The following is a 16,452-nucleotide window of genomic DNA, read 5'->3' as shown; positions in this document are numbered from 1 at the left end:
CAATCAAACATGGAGGGTCCGTCTCTGAAAAACATTCCTGCCGAGAGGCGGTGGGTGTCGATTTGGGGCACCTGGCAGCACCAACTTCCTTTCCTTCTCTGGTCTTTCTCTTTCCCTTGGTTGCTTCACCTCCACCTTAACCAAAATCAGCAAAAAAAGTGTCTAACGACCCAGAGCAGGGCCAATGAGGAGGGACCTTACTCTGACACCAAGTAAGCAACTCTCCTTACCGAGATGCAGAAGGGTCCTCTGTCTTGAGTAACTTTTCATATTCATCATCGTTCTTAGCAGGGGTTTCAGGCTCTGCTTGGTGAGAATCAAACATTACCAAGAGGCTCCAAGCTTCACTCCATGCTGGTCTCATCAAATGATGTCCCTGCTCATTTCAGTGACACATCTGCTGGTGGAGGCCTAACACAGCAGCCCTCGAAAAGCAGGGTGTCTTCATGAATGAAGGACACACACCAGATTAATTCCCATTATTGGACAAACAAAAATGCATGGAGCCCGACCCACTGAGAAGAAGCAAGGCCTACTCTAGGTGAAAGTGTCCGCTTCAGCTGCTTAGCAGTACACTGTGAAATAATTGCAAGTTCCCAGCTCTAGGGAAGGGTCAGCTAAACTACAGTCCTTGTAGATAAAATACTATATAATATAATATGACACAGCCACCACAAACCAAGTTTACAGGCAGTTCTTAAGGACATGAGACTGTTTGTGATAATATACAAACCCTCTGAATACAGAGTGCTATGCGTATCTTGGGTAAACCCATACGCTAAAAACATAAACAAAATGAGTCCTAGGACAAAAACAGAGAACACAACAACCAAAACGCCTCGTCAACGGCGATTGGTGATGGAATCGTAGATTATTTTCCCACTTTTTTATACTTTTCTATAGTGACTGGATTTTCTCTTAAAATTAACTTCCAGAGCCCAAAAATGTCTTACTGTGTTTTGTTTTGTTTGGTTTTGAAGTTGTGAAACAGATATCCACTAAATCAGCCGCATGTCAGATCATGGTTGCAATTCCAACATTTAGGAGGTTAATACTTCACATTCAGGGACAGCCTGGCCTACTAGCCTGCAAAGCTAGTTCTAAGCCAGGCTTGTGAGACGCTGGCTCAAAGAATCAAAAAAGGGAAATAGAAGGGGGAGAGAAGACAGGGCAGGGCAAGGGAGAAGAATCAACCATCAAAATCAAGCCACCCAGGGCCACGGAAACAATGACTGGACGGGTCATGAACGCATAGTGGCCTGTCTCGTGACACATTGCTGAGCTCAGGTGTCCACGGCCATCACTCCTCACCTTGTAGAGACTTCAAGAGTTTTTCTGCCTTTTCCTGGTCACTTGGTGAATTCACCTCTTTCGACTCATCAAGGACAATGCTGGGTTTATCCCTGGTAATTGCAGACAACCTTTTCTGACTTAAAACCAAAAGTTTCACTTCCTCTGGAATGAGAAAATGGATACGTCAAAAATGCCTACTAGACACCTACCACACCCAGCCCTCTGGCACGTCCAATGGACATTTGCTGAGGACAGAGGATAATCTATGTAACACTGCCACCAAATACTAGGAGGCGCAGCCACACACCTGTTAGGGCCACGTGCTCATACCTCAGATTCCCCTAAGCACCTGTGCGTGACATGTCACTGGATCTCCTCATTTCACCACAAGGAAGGAGTTGCCATGTTCTTCATCCATATGTGAGGAAGCTAATTCTTAGGTAACTTTTCCACACCAGAGTCCTAAGAACAGAGGTTCTCAACCTGTGGTCCCCACCATATCAGATACCCTGCATCTCAGATGTTTGTATTATGATTCATAACAGCAGCAAAATTAGAGTTAAGAAGTAGCAACAAGATAATTTTATGGTTGGGAGTCACCACATGAGGAACCGTCTTAAAGCATTAACACATTAGGAAGGTTGAGAACCATCGCACTAGAAGAACCAGACCTGCAAGCACTTATTGTTCCAAGCCAGGGAGCTGCACCCTTGGGTCAGTCCCTCTCAGCGCGGAGAGTCCCACTCACAACAGTGCCAAGCTGTGAATGTATGAGGGGGGAGCCGCACCCTCAAGTCAGTCCCTCTCAGCATGGAGATTCCCACTCATGACAGTATCAAAAATGCTGTGAATGTATGAGGGGGGAATTGTACCCCCAAACCAGTCACTCTGACAGCATGGAGGCTCCCATTCATGACAGTTTCAAAAATGCTGTGAATATATGAGGGGGAGTCGCACCCCCAGGTCAGTCCCTCTGTCAGCATAGAGGCTCCCACTCATGAGAGTGTCAAGCACTCCATGAATACGCTATGAATGTATGAGGGGGGAGCTGCACCCCCAGGCCAGTCCCTCTCAGCATGGAGACTCCCACTCATGAGAGTGTCAAGCACTCCATGAATACGCTGTGAACGTGTGAGGGGGGAGCCACACCCCCAGGACAGTCCCTCTCAGTGTGGAGACTCCCACTAGTGTCAAGCGCTCCGTGAACACATTGTGAATGTGTGAGGGGATAAAGTGAAGACAATCATGGGACCTTCCAGAAAGAAGAGAAAAGGAAGTTAAATTTGACTCACTGATGGAAGGCAAATGAAAGTTTTGGAGAAAGCAATGGGACAGAGAGGCCCTAAGATGTAGCCAGCTGCCAGAAGGAAGCTCTGTGAGGAGCCAGCATCCTTAGTAAAGGGGAGCCGGGGTGCTCTCTCTCTCTCTCTCTCTCTCTCTCTTTCTCGTCTCTCTCTCTCTCTCTCTCTCTCTCTCTCTCTCTCTCTCTCTCTCTCTCTCTCTCACACACACACACACACACACACACACACACACACACACACATGGAACCTGAAGGAGCAAATCCTAAAAGACCTTCAGTGAAACACAGGGGTCAACTGAGAGACACTGGCCGGGTGGCAGGAAGGAAGAGACTGGGGTGGGGAAAAAGACTCTAAGAGTGTGGGGACAGAAGCAGACAGACACAGGACAGAGCTCCAGAAAGCCTTAGTCAAGGAGAAAGCAGGTGCTTGGAGAGGGTCAAGAACAGGGCATAGGAGAGGCCACCACGGCATCTGTGGATTTCACCATCACCAAACATCCAAGGAGCTGAGCTCAAGGAAGCACCAAGGCTAGCTCGGCCACAGATGTCCCGTTAAGACCCTGACCTCGAGCACGTGATCCGCCAAACAAATGTCCTTCTGCAGCACAGAACAGACCTCTTAGGGTGTTTCTTTTTTTTTTAATTTTCCTTTCTTTTAGTTATTGATTTTATTGAGCTCTACATTTTTCTCTGCTCCCCTCCCTTCCTCTCTCCTCCCTTTCAACCCTCTCCCATGGTCCCAATTTACTCAGGAGGCTTTGCCTTTTTCTACTTCCCATGTAGATTAGATCCGTGTATGTCTCTCTTAGGGTCCTCATTGTTGTCTAGGTTCTCTGGGATTGTGAACTGTAGGCTGGTTTTCTTTGCTTTATGTCTAAAAGTCACTTATGAGTGAGTACATACAGTATTTGTCTTTCTGGGTCTGAGTTATCTCACTCAATATGATGTTTTCTAGCTCCATCCATTTGCCTGCAAATTTCAAGATGTCAGCACTATTTTTCTGCTGTGTAGTACTCCATTGTGCAAATGTACCACATTTTCCTTATCCACTCTTCGGTCGAGGGGCATTTAGGTTGTTTCCAGGTTCTGGCTATGACAAACAATGCTGCTATGAAAATATGCATATGTCCTTGTGGTACAATTGAGCATCCTTTGAACATATAGCCAAAAGTGGTATTGCTGGGTCTTGAGGAAGGTTGTTTCCTAATTTTCTGATAAATCATCACACTGACATCCAAAGGGGCTGTACCAGCTTGCATTCCCACCAGCAGCGCAGGAGTGTTCCCTTTCCCCCACATCCTCTCCAGCATAAGTTGTCATCAGTGTTTTTAGTCTTGGCCATTCTTACAGGTATAAGATGGAATCTCAGAGTTGTTTTGATTTGTATTTCTCTGATGGCTAAGGATGTTGAACATTTCCTTAAGTGTCTTTCAGCCATTTTATATTCCTCTGTTGAGAGTTCTCTGTTTATGTCTGTACCCCAGTTTTTTATTGGATTATTTGTTCTTTTAATGACCAGTTTCTTGAGTTCTTAGAGTATATTTTGGAGATCAGCCCTCTGTCTGATGTGGGGTTGATGAAGATCTTTTCCCATTTTGGAGGCTGCTGTTTTGTCTTGTTGACTGTGTCCTTTACTTTACAGAAGCTTCTCAGTTTTAGGAGGTCCCATTTATTAATTGTTTCTCTCAGTGTCTGTGATACTGGGGTTATATTTAGGAAGTGGTCTCTTGTGCCAATGTGTTCAAGTGTACTTCCCACTTTCTCTTCTATGAGGTTCAGCGTGGCTGGCTTTACCTTGAGGTCTTTGATCCATCTGGACTTGAGTTTTGTGCATGGTGATAGATATGGATTTACTTTCATTCATCTATGTGTTGATATTCAGTTACGCCAGCATCATTTGTTAAATATGTTTTATTTTTTCCATTTTATATTTTTTGTTTCTTTGTTAAAAATCAGGTGTTCGTGATGTGTGGATTAATATCCGGGTCTTCAATTCGGTTCCATTGGTCCTCCTGTCTGTTCTTATGCCAATACCAGGCTGTTTTCAGTACTGTAGCTCTGTAGTAGAGTTTGAAGTCAGGGGTTGTGATGCCTCCAGAAGTTCCTTTATTGTACAGGATTATTTTGGCTATCCTGGGTTTTTTGCTTTTCTATATGAAGTTGAGTATTGTTCTTTCGAGGTCTGTGAATAATTTTGCTGGGATTTTTATGGGCACTGAATTGAATCTGTAGATTGCTTTTTGTAAGATTGTCATTTTTACTATGTTAATTCTACCTACCCAAGAGCATAGCAGATCTTTCCATTTTCTGGTGTTTTCTTCAAATTCTTTCTTCAAAGATTTAAAGTTTTTGTCGTACAGGCCTTCCCCTTGTTTGGTTAGAGTTATTCCAAGATATTTTATGTTATTTGTGGCTATTGTGAAAGGTGATATTTCTCTGATTTCTTTCTCAGCCCATTTATCATCTGTGTACAGGAGGGCTACCAATTTTTTTTAGTTAATCTTGTATCCTGCTACATTACTGAAAGTGTTTATGAGTTGTAGAAGTTCCTTGGTAGAATTTTTGGGGTTACTTATGTAAACTATCATATCATCAGCAAATAGTGAGAGTTTGAGTTCTTCTTTTTGATTTGCATCCCCTGATCTCCTTTTGTTGTCTTATTGCTCTAACTAGGACCTCAAGAACTGTATGGAACAGATATGGAGAGAGTGGACAGTCTTGTCTTGTTTCTGATTTCAGTGGGATCACTCTGAGTTTCTCTCCATTTAGTTTGATTTTGGCTGTTGGATTGTTGTATATTGCCTTTATTATGTTTAGGTATGCCCCTTTTATTCCTTCTCTCCAAGACCTTTATCATGAAGGAATATTGTATTTTGCCAAAGACTTTTTCAGCATCTAATGAGATGATCATGTGGTTTTTATTTTTCAGTTTATTTATATGGTGGATTACATCGACAGATTTTCATATGTTGAACCATCTCTGCATCTCTGGGATGAAGCCAACTTGATCATGGCAGATGATTTTTCTGACATGTTCTTGGATTTGATGAAGTATATCTCTTGAGATGTACCTGAGGTCATCTTTGCAGCCACTCATATTCATGTTCACATGGGCTGGGATTTACCAGCTCCCAATGTTACCACAACATTGTCTGCTTTCCTGCTAGCCTGGCACCTCAGGCTTCCACAGTCAGGGACTCCACAACTTCCAGTGTGATAGCCAGAGTGAACCAGGGCTATGGGGTTTGCTCCCACTGCACCCTCAGTAGTGAGGCAATCTGGCAGCCATGAAGGAGGAAAGTGAGTGAGACACATTCTCAAACATGGTATCATTTAGCATAAAGGTTAAGGATTGAAATTTTCTGCCGGCTAAAGTTCCAGTGTTTGTCTCTCCTCTTGGGGTTTTTCTATCCTCGCAAGAAGTAAGGTGTACACTAGGTATCCACAGATCCACAGGGAGGCTATGAATAATGATCACCTCTGGACAGACACTATATGATTTTACTTTTTCCTCCTTTTTTGTAGATATTTCTAACTGTATTTTTATCTAGTGAATCTATACTGTTCCTTTAATGGAAAAAAATGTATTTAAAATAAGAGGCAGGGACACCAGGATTGGGACAGAGCACAGGGAAAAGATCTTGCTGTGGCTCCAAGCACCCTAGGCGGAGGCCATGGCCCTCCCTGCAGGGCCCGGCACTGGTGAGGCTGTGACCAAGGGAACGACAGTTCCAGGTCACCTAGGCAGGTTAGTAATAAATATCCTATCTCAAAGTAAACTTGGGGGAGGACCATGAAAGAAGGTTGGAGTGGTAGCTCAGAAGTAGAGCATTTGCCTCGCACGTACAAGACACTGGAATCCACTCCCAGCTCTACACCGAGAGCCCTGTGGAATGGGCTGCATACAGACATCAGCGTGCTGTCCTGGAGGGGCAGCATTTGTGTATACAGATTTGTGTTTGGAGGGGTGAGAGTTCATGCGGAGGCCAGAGATTGAAGTTGAGTGCCTTTCTCAATCATACTCTACTTAGTTTTTGAGACAATTTCTCACTAAACCTGAAACTCACCAATTTGGTCAGGCTGGTGGTCACCAGTTCCAGGGTCCCCTATCTCTACTTCCCCCAAACTATGGTTACAGGCGCATGTCGCCACATCCATCTCCTTCCCGTGAGATTCAGAAGGCCAGATTTGGGTTCTCCTATGGTTACAGGTGCATGTTGCCACATTTGTCTCCTTCCCATGAGATCTGGACAGTCAGATTTGGGTTCCCATATTTGTTGAGCAGGCACTGACCAACTGAGCCACCACCTCAGTTGGAAGAGGTAAAATTCTTAACAGTCTTTTTCTTTTCCTGGAACTAGAGACAGAACCCGGAAACTCATACATGCAACACGTGCTCATTCCCACTAAACTGTATACACAAGAGAAACCTTTCTTTTGTTTTATGGTATCCCTGTTTAATTTTGAGTAAACATACAATATCAGTTTGGGGAGACAGGCTGTGATGGGAACTCACCTCAGAGCAGCTGTGGAACCAAAGGTAAGAGAGGTACATAGACACTGCCCAAGTGCACAGACATGCCACGGCTCCCCAGGTGTATCCTGGGTGGATGGCACACCCCAAGACAGAGAGCACTGTATGCACCAGGTTAATGATGAGGCCACAAAGAACATTGGCTTTTACCTGATATTACAGATTCAAAATCCCCTATCTTAAATGCTTGGGACTTAAAACTCTTTTCAGATTCCGGAATATTCTCATATATAAATGAAGTGCCTTAAGGGAAGCCACCCAGCTCTAAACAGGAGATTCCTCCATGCTGAATCTCCATTTGTTGTCTGGAAGGGACATTACAAGGTACTTTGATGAGCCTTTGTTTTTACCACAATCTGTCACATGACTTCAGCTATGGAATTTCCCACTTAAGTTACCGTGGCAACACTCGAAAAGTACCAAACATGACATCACTTCAGACTTTTGATTTCTGGGCTAGATATGTCCAACCTGTAGTGAGAAAACACAAGTTGCCAGAAACCCTGAAGATACAAGCGAAGCACCTAACTTACCGAAAGATTCTGGGTCTTCCGTGCAAACGGCTGTCTTCAGTCGGTGGTACCTGACCTTCTTAGAGACTTTGTCCTTCGTGTCCCAGAGCTTCAAGGTGATTTTGTGGAAGTTTATTTTCTTTAATAATTCCTTTGTCATGTTGACATTGAAAGTCTGGCTCCAAGACACCCAAATTTTGTCATCTTCTCGCCATGGTTTCACAGTCTGTGTAAACACCATTCAGAAACTGGGAAATGAAGGACCAACCTACACACTGGGCACTTTCCACAACCTACCCCCAGCAACAACATAGCAGATGTGACACCCTCTCTCCTAGCTCCAAATCCCAGGGAAGAAGGTTCCTGTGTACTGGACTCTGTCAGGGTCGCCAGTTCCTTGAAAATCTAAGCAAAATGCATGCATAGTGTCCCTGGTGGTTACTTCCCAGCGATGACTCAGAGCCAAACCATTGCAGGAGTTTCCATGTGTGCATGCATGTTGGAATAGTCCTTGCACATGAACATTCTCACACATATGTATATATACACATACTAAGAATGCTCAGTACTTAAAAATAAAATAAAATAAAAACTTTGCTTAATGAAACATTCAAGAAAATACAGGGTAAAGCCATCTAAAGACCATGTAATTGCATCTCCAGGCCCATTCTGCATCTCACTCATGAGATTACCCATAAACTCACATATCTAGAAAGCTCCAATATTGGGTCTGCTGCATGTCAGTGGCTCATCCTCTGCATCCTCAGTGTGACACTCCATGAAAACACACACACACATACATACCACACACACACACACATACACACTCACCACACACATACACACACCACACACATACACACACACACATACACCACCCACCTTTATTCCTGATTCCAGAAACACTTTGGCCACGCTAGGAAACATCACAATATCAACTTTTTTGGGTTCTATATCATCGGGCAGGAAAAAATACTCAATGTGGTAGAATCGACGATTCTTGGCAGCCCGGATGTCTGGTTTAGGGGCTTTCTTTTTCTCGGCAAAACTTGTGGCTTTTACCTTTTGACCTAGAAGACACAAGTTTCAGGAGCCTTGTTCTAACCTTTGGGAAAGAAGATCTAAGCCCAGAGCTCCCCAAAGGCAAGACACAAGGCTGTAGTTTGGGAATGTCTCCAACAGTCCATGTGCTCCTGGTCAGTGCTGTTATCGGGAAGTTATGGAAGATGAGAGCTGGGCTTCCGAGGAGATCAGTCAACCTATCTCGATCATGAGGTTTCAGGCCAAGTGAGAGTTTCAAAATAGAAGGCAAACATCCTGAGGAACAACACGCAAGACTGACCTGTGGCTTCCACATATACATGGACACACATGCATACAAGCATGTACACAGAAAGAAAGAGACAGAGAGAGAGAGACTGTCTTTTGAATAATAGTAACTGAAAAACTCTGGAAGCAAGTCAAGTATCCACCAGTGAGGGGTAGAAGAGGACCAGAGTGTAGCTCAGTGACAGAGTGCTTGTTTAGCCACAGTGTCTAAGGTGTCCATTTTTTTCTGATTTTTAACTTTTAATTTTATATGTAAAGGTGTTTTGTTTGGTTGGTTTCTTTTTAATTGATTTTTTTTCTGATTTTTTCGAGACAGGGTTTTTCTGTGGCTTTGGAGCCTGTCCTGGAACTAAATCTTGTAGGCCTCGAACTCACACAGACCCGCCTGCCTCTGCCTCCCAAGTGCTGGGATTAAAGGTGTGTGCCACCACCGCCCAGCTTTTTTATTAATTTTTATAGAGCTTTACATTTTTCTCTGTCCCCCTCCCTGCCTCTCCCTCCACCCTTCAACCCTCCCCCAAGGTCCTCATGCTCCCAATTTACTTAGGAGATCTTGTCTTTTTCTACTTCCCATGTAGATTAGATCTATGTAAGTCTCTCTTAGTGTCCTCATTGTTGTCTAAGTTCTCTGGGATTGTGATTTATAGGCTGGCTTTCTTTGCTTTATGTTTAAAAATCACCTATGAGTGAGTACATGTGATAATTGTCTTTCTGTGTCTGGGTTACCTCACTCAAAATAATGTTTTCTAGCTCCATCCATTTTCCTGCAAAATTCAAGATGTCATTATTTTTTTCTGCTGTGTAGTACTCCATTGTGTAAATGTACCACAATTTCCTTATCCATTCTTCAGTCGAGGAGCATTTAGGTTGTTTACAAGTTCTGGATATGACAAACAAAGCTGCTATGAACATAGTTGAGCACATGTCCTTGTGGCATGATTGAGCATCCTTTGAATATATAGCCAAAAGTGGTATTGCTGGGTCTTGAGGAAGGTTGTTTCCTAATTTTCTGAGAAATCTCCATACTGATATCCAAAGGGGCTGTACCAGCTTGCATTCCCACCAGCAATGCAGGAATGTTCCCTTTACCCCACAACCTCTCCAGCATAAGTTGTCATCAGTGTTTTTGATTTTGGCCATTCATGCAGGTGTAAAATGAAATCTCAGAGTTGTTTTGATTTGCATTACTCTGATGGGTGTCCGTTTTTAAATGCAAGTGATAAACCAAGATTACAGGATCTCACTTCTCCTAAACTAGATAGATAGATAGATAGATAGATAGATAGATAGATAGATAGATAGATAGATAGATGTGTCCATAAATGCTTAGATATTGAGGGTGTTGTGATGTCTAATCTTGATCATCAACTTGACTGCCTCTAGAATTAACTAAAACCCAAGATGCTGGGCACCCCTTCAAAGCATTTTCTTAATCAGATTATTTGAAACAGAAAAATGCATCCCAAATCTGGGCAACACTTTCTAGTGGCAGCCCAGATAAAAGGACAGAGAAGAAAACTTTGCTTCTTGCTACCTTGCTCTCTCTCCCCCGGCAAGTCCATCTGTTCTGTTGCTGTGGCATTCCTTCTCCAATTAATATTAATTAATTAATTAACCAATATTAATTAATTAATAATATTAATTAACCAACACCATCGATCTCCAAAATAGACTGGTGACCAGCAGTCCTCCCGGAATCCCCCGGGCCTTCAACATCAGCTCAGGACTGTGCAGACACCCAGCCCTAGGAACTGAACAACTACCAGATTCTCGGTCTCTCTAGTATGAAACAGTCATCGTTGGGCTGCTCAGACTACATCCTGTAGCTCAATCTAATAAATCCCTTTAAGATTTATATTAAATCACCTGGGAGATGAGCCTCTGGACAGATATGATTGAAATGGAAAGACACACCCACTGTGGGCAGCACCATTCCCTGGCTGGGATGCTGGGCTATAGATTTGGAAAAGAGGACTGAGCCAGGGCACGCCTCACCTCTCCCCGCCTCTTGTCTGTGAATGCCCCTCAAGCTCCGACACTGGGACTTGCAGCCCTGATGGGCTGTAGAACTGAGTCAGAAAAAAAGTTGCATCTGTCAGGGCATTGTTATCACAGCAACCGAACAAGAAACTAAGACAAGGAGGAAGGAATGGATCTAGACATGTTTTCCCAGCTAGAGTTGTGTCAAGGGTCTTGTGAAGTTCTGCAGATGTGTTCTGCAAATCCCCTTGGGTGAAAATGATAAAAATAAGAACAGCATGTTCACAATGCGCTGCAAGGACATGCAGGCCAAAGGTTGCTCAACTGAGCACCGGCTTTCATTTGGCTGGTTTCAGACAGACAATTTTTCCAGTTTGTTTTGTTTAATATCAACAGGCCCAAGATTTAGAAGAAGAAAAAAAAGTGCCTATGGAAAGAGGAGGTCCCCACACAATGACAAAAGTTTGAATCCCCAAGCAGATAGCGCAATTACAACAAGACAGAATCGCAAGGAGAAGAATCAATCAAATGGGGTACTTAGAGGAGGAAGGGATGGAGAATCGCAAGTTAAAGCACTGTTTTCTGTTCCCTGCTGAACCATGTGAATTGCTCTAGCAGGAACAAAACTAGCAGGAGGCAGCCAGAAACTTGAAGAACTGCGGTCTATGTGCTGGTTACTGAGCTCATGGGCGTGAGATGCCGGCAAAGCAGCTTAGGGAAGTAGATCCTTTTTGGCTCACAGTTCCAGAGGATATGATCCACCATGACCTGGGAGTTATGACCACGGGAGCAGGTTGTAGTTGGCCACATTATAGCCACAGTCAGAAAGCAGAGAGGGAGGAACACTGGCGCTCTGCTCACTTCCTCCTCCTTACTTCTGGACTCCAGCCCACAGAACAGTGCGGCCCACATTTAGAGCTGGCCTCCGCCTCAGTTAACCTAGCCCCGATAACCCCTCACAGACACAGCCAGCTGTCTGCTTCCATGGTGAAATTCCCATCAAGTTGGCGATCAAGATAAACCACCACAGACTAAGTTTGCCCTCTTTGTGCACAGGCCTGTCCATAGTAAGCAAGTGGCTGGGCTAGCCCATCTACAAGAAGTAAAACTAAAGACATATGGAACAGTGGAAGGAAGGTCACCTGTCCAAGCCCAACCTAGACTGGCAACCCGATGAGGAAAACAATGGCTCCCATTTGCAATGAACAAGTGTGGGCCCGTTGGGTCTGCAACCCTACTAAATTGATACACTTCTTGACTCAAGAGACTTTGGTCAATGAATCTGGGATGTATCTTACGAAAGGCATTGGGTAATGAACAAGCTGTTTATGGGAATCAAGTCTTAACTTCTGCAAAGTTGTTCAGCTAAGGGGGAAGAAGAGGAGGTAGGGAGGAGAGGGAGAGAGAGAGAGAGAGACCTCTTCTTGGTGTACTTGGTGAGTCACACAATTGCTTTCATGCCTAGCCAACAGCTGACCCCCCTGAATTTTCTGTTCTTTTTCTGACCTCTGCCTCAGTTGGTGCCAGTCACGCTCCATGAAAGGGGACTGGGTGGAGAGAAAGGAGGCAGGCTATGTGCCCTCAGCCCCAGAGGCAGTCAGCAGCGTCCCACTGCCTTGTGCAGAAGTAAAACTGCCCTTTAGCACCTACCTGTTTGTGCAGGGAAGGCCAGCGAGATGACGAATCTGCAGGGGACAACCTGGGGGACATCGGGGGTAGAGGGGCAGGCTGGCCCCTCCGAGGAATGCAGGCTGCTGAACTGGTCCTCGGAGTCCCACTCCTGGGCTGGGGTTCTGGATTTCAGGTACTCCTCTGTCTCATACTCGCTTGTTGACTGGTAGGCACTAGCGATGGAGGAGGCAAGCCCCAGGCTTGCTCTTTCCTCTTCCTCCCAGTCCCAGGCCTGCAGGGCCATGTTGTGCAGCGCTAGAAGGTCCTGGTGGGAGACAGCAAAGACCCCAGGAATAAACCTGCCCAGCGCAGGGAGCCCCACCCTCCCAGGCCCATCTCTGTCTTGTTTTCCATGCTCCAGGCTTCAATGGAGGCCCGCTATACAGTGAGTGTTCCACATTTGGGGAGCAGGAATGGGTGAAGAAACCAGAGAGTGACAGCTGGCAGTGACAATCAGTGATGTTCTTCTGACCTGAGCCCAGTTACTCCTCTCTCAGGAATGAGGAGTTGGTCAGTGGGTGCGCTGGACATACAGATCCAGGTGAGCCTAGGTCACCGCTGACCCAGGAGGCACCCGAAGCTCTGACTCCTCTCAAGAGGCTAAGGCAGCGTCCTGGATGTGGCCCCAGTACAGAACAGACAGCTGCCACTTGCAGAAAGGGAAACTGAGCCCGCACGGTACACACAGGGCCCTAACAAGATGCCCTGAGACAAGACACAGAGAACTCTGGCTCAGGTATCGCTCAGGTTTCAAGCCACAGGACCCCGACTGCCAGAAAGTCAGTGCCTGGGGGACCTGGGGCGTCTGAGGCGAATAGAGACTGAACCCAGGCTCAAGGGTTACCTGTGAGTAGGCACACCTGTTGGCTCCTGCACCTGCTGCGCAGTTGCAGCCACACTGATCAGGGAAGCTGAGCGCAGGCGCCTAAGGGTAGCAGATCCCTAAGGGACTTTTGTTAGGCGGTTGCCAGGAGACCTCAGTCCACGGCTGGGGGCGGGGCTTTCTTCCCCCGACTGAGTTCGGCTCCTGCCTGCAGGCTCTGGGAACCTTCTTTGAGCTCATAGGGGCTGGCAGGCGAGGAGGGGCTTCACGCCACGTGGCTTCTGCGTGGCCTTGGTGCACCAGACCAATCAAAAAGGTGAAAGGCAGATTCAGAAGCTATTGCCTTCACCCATTCGTTCATTTACCCAATCTTAAAAAAAAAAAAAAAAAAAAAAAAAAAAAAAAAAAAAAACCTGTCACTCTGAACTCCATACCTATTGTGCGCCTGGTTGCTGGATTCTCTCGATAGCTCCACCCACTCTCGCCTCCCACGCTTAAATAAAGGTAAAAAAAAGAGATGGCCTGTCTCTACATACTCAGACCCGAAAAACCTCTCGTTAGCTTTCCTGCTTCTAGGACTGATGTCCTGAAAATATCGTGAAAATTCCGTTTCCCAGAAATGAGAATACGGGGTTAGAAGGGTAAAGCATGCTACCCACCGCAAAAAACGTTACAGCGTGGCCTGAAACCTAGACTCCTGACCACCAAAGCCTGCGCTCGTCTGTAAATCCCACCCACACTGAAGCACCTTAGCTAAGCACCCCAACTGCTGCCCCTGACCCGGAAGATCACAGCACACCAAGTGGCCTGAGCCAAAGAGGAGCAACACACAGTGGACTGGTCAGACAGGACAGGGATGGACTTCAAGAGGTAACAAAAGCCAGGCAGGCAGAGTAATGAAAGCAAAAAAGCCCACGCAGAAGAAACGACGGATACAAGGTCTAGAGGGGTGAAGGCTCGAGACAAGTTCATAGAAAAGTGATGCGGTGAGATGGCTCTGGGCACACAGCCCAAAGGGGCGGTGCGGGGGGGGGGGGGTGGCGGTTGGGAAAGGGGGGTTAGGTCTTCTAGTGAAGGAGTGTTCCTACTCATCAACCAATTTAGTTTTGTTTGTTTTTTTTAAAAAAAAAAAATGGGATACAAGGCTCCACCCATACACATTGGATTGCTGAGAAAAGTAAAGTTTGAAGTTGAACTATGACCTACTTTAAGTCAAACAGCAGAACTTCAGTAGAATTGGAGCTGGAACCAGGTCCCAAGTCTCCCAGAACACACTTGTCTAGATGAGATGGTGTATCCAGAATACTGCATACTGAATGGAACCCTCGGGTTAAATCAAGATAAAACCTGAACCGTGAGGAAAACTGTAAGGGGGTCCACACTGAAAGCCAATTTGCTTGCCCACAGCTCCAGCATCCTGAAGTTTGCCTCTGTGAACCAAGGCATGCTGAAAATACACACGGTACTGGAAGAACCAAAAGCTACTGAGATTCAGCAGCTCCTAAAGCCATCGGGTAGTGAGAGCAGCTCAGCAGTACCACCCCTCAGGAGCAGACAAAGCATCCCCACTCAGGGTCCACCAACCACTTTGGCTCTGATTTCCCACCAAATGGTCCTTTGATGTTTAATTTAAGCAGTTACTTTTATTAAGTGCCTATCTGGTTAGAGTTTCTATTGCTGCAATGAAACATCATAACAAAAGAGCAAGTTGAGCAGGAAAGGGCTTATTTGGCCTACACTTCAACATTGCTGTTCATCACTGAAGGAAGTCAGGGTAGGAACTCAAACAGGGCAGGATCCCAGAAGCAGCAGCTGATGCAGAGGTCATGAAGGGGTGCTTGCTGCTTACTAGCTTGTTTCCCCTGGCTTGCTCAGCCTGCTTTCTTATAGAACCAGGACCACCAGCCCAGGGATGGCACCATCACCATGAACTGGGCCCTCCCGCATTGATCACTACTTGAAAGAAATGGATCTCATGGAGGCATTCCTCAACTGAGCCTCCTTCCTCTCTGATGACTCTAGCTTGCGTCAAGTTGATATACAAAACCAGCCAGTACAGTGTACAAATATATACACTACTGGTACAGAGGCCTGGAGGACTCACATTTCCAAGAATACACATGCCCTTATAATAATGAGCCAATTGGTAAATTCAGCTCTGCATCTGAATTAAGCATCTTTATCCTTTCTTTTCATCTCAGGATACTTTCTAACATCTACTTCCTGAATAAATAGCAGGGAGCTTAATTAAAATCAGGAACAAGTCTTACTGAGTGTCAAGATTTTTATTGCCCACTGTTGAAGGAGGCCGCTTGTTTGTTTTCCGGCTACCCAGAAACCAAAATAATCACACAAAAACTATATTATTTAAATCACTGCTTGGCCATATTAGCTCTAGCTTCTTATTGGCTAACTCTTACATATTAATTTAACCCACTTCTATTAATCTGTGTGATGTAGGTGGGTCTTCTGTCTATGTGTTATTTTCATTGGTTAATAAAGAAACTGCCTTGGTTCTTTGATAGGACAGCAGCTTAGATAGGTGGAGTAGACAGAACAGAATGCTGGGAGAAAGAAGCAGATTCAGGCAGACACCATGATTCTTCAAACCAAGACGAATGTAGGCTAGAATCTTTCCCGGTAAGCCACCACCTCGTGGTGCTACACAGTTTATTAGAAATGGGTTAATCAAGATGTGAGAGTTAGTCAATAAGAGGCTAGAACTAATGGGCCAGGCAGTGTTTAAAAGAATACAGTTTCCATGTAATTATTTCGGGGCATAAGCTAGCCAGGCGGCTGGGAGCCGCGTGGCAGGAATGCAGCCCGCTGTTCATTCTACATCTGTGTATCACCATGTGTCTGTGGCTTTCCTGCTAAAGTTCTGTCTGGTTCTGGTGGGGCTACGTGATTTCTCTCTAACTCTACTTTCTTTTTTCTCACAGCATTCAGTTTAGCTTTCCCTGCCTACCTAAATTCTAACCTGCTAGAGGTCCAAAGAAGTTTCTTT

At 45.3% G+C, this 16,452-nt stretch overlaps 1 protein-coding gene across 2 annotated transcripts in view; it reads right to left on the bottom strand.

Annotated features, from left to right (window-relative positions):
- Cfap92 (cilia and flagella associated protein 92 (putative)) overlaps positions 1 to 13,809 on the bottom strand; it is a 48,476-nt gene extending 34,667 nt beyond the window's left edge. For both annotated transcript variants that reach the window (XM_048416654.3, XM_048416656.3), the window contains exons 1-6: positions 13,467 to 13,809; positions 12,602 to 12,887; positions 8,525 to 8,712; positions 7,664 to 7,868; positions 1,312 to 1,455; positions 231 to 303 (exon numbers count right to left, since the gene is read on the bottom strand). In XM_048416654.3, coding sequence (XP_048272611.1) covers positions 231 to 303; positions 1,312 to 1,455; positions 7,664 to 7,868; positions 8,525 to 8,712; positions 12,602 to 12,866 — 875 coding nt within the window. In that variant the 5' untranslated portion in view covers positions 12,867 to 12,887; positions 13,467 to 13,809. The remainder of the gene's footprint in view (positions 1 to 230; positions 304 to 1,311; positions 1,456 to 7,663; positions 7,869 to 8,524; positions 8,713 to 12,601; positions 12,888 to 13,466) is intronic.
- Positions 13,810 to 16,452: the final 2,643 nt, after the last annotated feature.

The sequence above is a fragment of the Myodes glareolus genome, chromosome 6, assembly GCF_982192425.1.
Source record: "Myodes glareolus chromosome 6, mMyoGla1.1, whole genome shotgun sequence".
Lineage (NCBI taxonomy): Eukaryota > Metazoa > Chordata > Mammalia > Rodentia > Cricetidae > Myodes > Myodes glareolus.
Note: the sequence above shows the minus strand (reverse complement) of the source record. Positions and strands in the feature narration are given on the sequence as shown.